The 4489-nt window shown below is 43.1% G+C and overlaps 1 protein-coding gene across 1 annotated transcript; it reads left to right on the plus strand.

Moving 5' to 3' along the window:
• The first annotated feature begins 1244 nt into the window (after nucleotides 1–1244).
• Tram1l1 (translocation associated membrane protein 1 like 1) lies at nucleotides 1245–3055 on the plus strand. Its single transcript, XM_021196334.2, has one exon. The coding sequence runs from the start codon at nucleotides 1400–1402 to the stop codon at nucleotides 2489–2491; it is 1092 nt and encodes a 363-aa protein (XP_021051993.1). The 5' UTR covers nucleotides 1245–1399; the 3' UTR covers nucleotides 2492–3055.
• Nucleotides 3056–4489: the final 1434 nt, after the last annotated feature.

The raw sequence follows: 4489 nt of genomic DNA on the forward strand, positions 1-4489 counted from the left end.
CTAATTCCTTGGCGATTTAACCTTAAATTGCTCTCACTGTGGAATTTTCATATTCAATAGCTGAGCTTGGATAAACAAATAAAAGTCAGAGTAATGATCTGTTAAAAAAAAAAAGGAAAGAAAAAGAAAGAAAAAAAACGAATTATCCAACGAAAATTCACTTGAAAAATAGAGAATTCTTATTATTAAAAAAATTATGTACATTTTCCTTAATTCAAGAACACTCCCCATAACAAACCGTGTTTTCCTCTGGAAAACCCAAGATACTTCTATTGATACAATCTTCAAGCTAAATAAACAAGGTTCTATTTATACTCAGCTATGCCAAGTAGAGAACTGAAGGATGATGATAAATCTCAGCACTCTAACAATAAACGCTTTATTTCTTTTTTAAAAAGGCCTGTAGCGTTATTCTTCTGAAGTGCATACTTTATAATTTCACCCATCATTCCTATCCATAAGGATTTTACACTCATATGACAGATAAAGGACAAGAAATTCATTCTCCATTATCAGTGTTATTTGAAAACTGTCATAAAACTTCTGTTGACAAAGATAATAACATGGCTTTTCTTTAAAGTGAAATTTAACATAAGCTAAAAACGTTACACACAGACAAATGAACCCTTAGATTCATGTCTGTCCGAGTGAAGTCTTGTTTTGTAGCCAAGGACCTGCTAGATCTCTACTTCCCACTGTCTTACGGACTTTTAATACAGTTAGCTAGCACCTCCACAGCCATTTTTGTTCTAATAGCATTATTTTCAAAACTGCTTCTTCGTACTGGCCTTGCCAGGTTTGACTGATTTAACATAGAGACAGCACAATACAGCGCTGAGAATACTCTGGTTCCACCCAGGATTTAAATCATGGCTACTGGCATTTACTAGACATGTGATAATGGCAGGCATGGTGTTAGGAGCTCCTGCTTTAGCTTGTGTGTCACAAAGAGGTGGGTGGGGGAAAAGGAGGAAAAGACAGAGAGACAGAGGCAGCACCAGCCCCTCAAGGGAAGGTGAGATTCCTAAGATATCAGTAGAGACCACTAGGGAGCTCGCTGCTGTGTTGCCATGGTGATGATGGCAATGGCAGTGACAGTGGCACCAGATTTCCCAGTTCCTGGGAAGCCCCTCCGGCTCCCGCGGGTGGGCGGCGGCGATCGGTGCGGCAAATCCGCGCTCGCACCCGGGCCTGCGGGGCAGGGGCGCGGCGCTCGATTTCCTTTCCTGCCTCCGCAGCCCCTGTGCGCATGCTCGGCCTACGCGGTCCCAGCCTTTGATTGATCGGTCGGCAGCGGCTGCGACCCTGGGCGGCAGACGGGCGGTGATGGGGAGCCCGGCGCTGGGAGCGGCGCAGTGATCAGCGGTGGCGGCCGGTGAGTACCAGTGAGTACCGCGGCATGGGGCTCCGCAAGAAGAACGCCAGGAACCCCCCGGTGCTGAGCCACGAATTCATGGTGCAGAACCACGCGGATATGGTCTCCTGTGTGGGCATGTTCTTCGTGCTGGGGCTTATGTTCGAGGGCACCGCCGAGATGTCGATCGTGTTCCTCACTCTGCAGCATGGAGTCGTTGTCCCAGCGGAAGGGCTGCCCTCCGGGTCCAGGACCCTGTACCATTATGGGGTCAAAGATCTGGCCACGGTGTTCTTCTACATGCTGGTGGCCATCATCATCCACGCCACCATTCAGGAGTATGTGCTAGATAAGCTCAGTAGGAGACTGCAGCTCACCAAAGGCAAACAAAACAAACTGAATGAAGCCGGGCAGCTGAGTGTGTTCTATATAGTGTCCGGGATCTGGGGTATGATCATTCTGGCCTCTGAGAACTGCCTGTCAGACCCCACACTCTTGTGGAAGTCTCAGCCCCACAACATGATGACATTTCAGATGAAATTTTTCTACATCTCACAGTTGGCTTACTGGTTTCATAGTTTCCCAGAGCTCTACTTCCAGAAAGTCAGGAAGCAAGATATCCCGGGTCAGCTCATCTACATTGGCCTCCACCTCTTCCACATTGGTGGCGCCTATCTCTTGTACTTGAACCACCTGGGCCTGCTGCTGCTGATGCTACACTACGCTGTGGAGCTTCTCTCCAGCGTGTGCAGCCTGCTTTACTTTGGTGATGAGCGGTACCAGAAAGGGTTGTCTCTGTGGCCTATCGTGTTTATATCCGGGAGACTCGTGACATTGATTGTCTCGGTGGTTACAGTAGGGCTTCACTTGGCCGGGACAAATCGGAATGGCAATGCTCTCTCTGGTAATGTCAATGTGCTGGCAGCTAAAATCGCTGTTCTCTCCTCGAGTTGCAGTATCCAGGTGTACATAACATGGACCTTGACTACCGTCTGGCTTCAGAGATGGTTAGAAGATGCGAACCTTCATGTTTGCGGAAGGAAGAGACGGTCCAGGGCGAGAAAAGGCACAGAAAATGGAGTGGAGAATCCGAATAGAATAGATTCTCCACCAAAGAAGAAAGAGAAAGTTCCTTAAGCAGCTGCAAGCTAATTGATTCTTACTTCCAAGGGAATCCACTCCTTCCTATGTGGTGTCTCTGTGCTAGAGAGTTTCTGTTCTTCAGAACGGGTCGTGCTTTTTTGAATATTGCTATTGTTATTGTCTAATGTGTTTTTAAGGGTTGGCAGCGGTATGAGTGGTGGTGGGGAATTAAGCATAAACCACTCAGCCTCTAAATCCTGTCAGAATAGTTAACGGAACATCATATTTAGTTTAGATTGTTACCTCAACGATTTTCAAAACGTTTCGTGATGATGACTGCAGAACTGTGTGTATAAATAATAGTTTCCTGCTTCCAGTGTTCTTTATCGCATTAACAAGTCTGGTAGCAAAGTGGTTTTCTCCATGTTCTCTTGCAGGATAAAGTGGAAAATCTGATAAAGGTTGAACTTAAATCAGTATTATGTAGTCGTTGGGATTCTTTTTTAAAGTTGTTTTAAATTTACAATGGAAAGTATTTGTCAAACCCCCAAAATACGTGTTTTATTTTATAAGTAGTGATTGCTTGTGCTACGCCCCCATTAAAGCATCAAAATCCGAGTAGATGACATGTGTGGTGATATTGACATTTATCTAATCAAAATACCTTTAATAAATATCATGGGTTACTGAAGAAGTGAACAACTTCTTCCTGTTTATTTTAAACACTTGTCCAGGAAAACTCACAAAATTCAGTATTACTGGAAAAAATCGTATCTACTCTTAATATTTATTAAGAACGGTTTTGGCAGATTCATAAAGTTTGGTGAAAGCAGTGTATCAGAAAAATATTATTTAATATATAAACCATTTTAAAGATAAGGCTATGGAAATGTATATTTATGTACATTTATGTATACTTATGTATGTGTGTGTGCGTGTTCATGTGTGTATGTATGTGTGTGTTCATACTCCATTTGAAGATGAAGTGGCCAAATAAATTTATCAATGGATTTTAGAATGGTGCTGTTAGTGTAGCTTCCACCCTTCATTGGGCCACATTGATATAGGGTGATCTTGTTCATTGTACATATGTACATATGTATATACTTTGTATCCTTTACAGAAGGCAAGGCAAACAGTGGGCTCTGAGGTAAGTATTTACACCTGGCTCAATCCCATCTCTGGGTTCCTTTCCATAGTGTGGGTGTTTTTGCCTTTCAGGGATAGGGTAACGGACAGCACCCTGGGTGACACCTGTATGTTTCCTGCGTTTCCTGGTTTTATACAACTTCGTCTCATGCCTCTCATCTCTGCTTGTGATAGAATCAGGCGTGTTAATGATTCAGGTTTCCCAAAAAATGAGGTTCCTAAAACTTTATGCTTACCTAGCAGAGTACAGCCTGAAAGCCAAGAAAACAAACCAAACCGAACAACAACAAAATAACCACTTTTCTACCCTGTCTTCTTCCAAAGGTAAGTAACAAAGATTTCTTTCTTTTTGGACATGGAAGTGGTTTTCCCCCTTCCCCTTTTTCTCATTTGCCTAATGTGGTATTGATAGTCTATCCTCTGAGTTGTAAAGTCATGCACGTTTTACCACCTGGTATGCAGTTGCAAAGCCAAATTTCAACTTTTCATATGACTCAGAACTCTCACACGTATTTCTTACTTCTAAGAATCCGAACCGTTATTTGTAATCAAACACATGGTAACAATTTCCTTATCTCTTAGGCATTTCCTTTGCAGATAATCCATGCAAATCTAATTGACCTCACTGTAAGATCCCAGGACAGCTTCCAATTTATTTCACAAGTGTTAACTTGAACTTAACAATGTGTTAGCAGTATGTTGGATTAGGATCTGGATCAATCTCTGTGAGATTCTTATAGCTCTCTACCCCTCAAATTAACTTCCAGCATGGCATCCGCTTGATCCCTGTTCCTGGTTTGATTTCTTCAGTGTTCTGGCAAGAAGAACAAGCAAACCTGAAACCCAAAGGCAAAGTTTCATGTTAACTCATCTGCTGATGCGATACTCACAGAGGCCTGGCTT

Source organism: Mus pahari, chromosome 4, assembly GCF_900095145.1.
Source record: "Mus pahari chromosome 4, PAHARI_EIJ_v1.1, whole genome shotgun sequence".
NCBI lineage: Eukaryota > Metazoa > Chordata > Mammalia > Rodentia > Muridae > Mus > Mus pahari.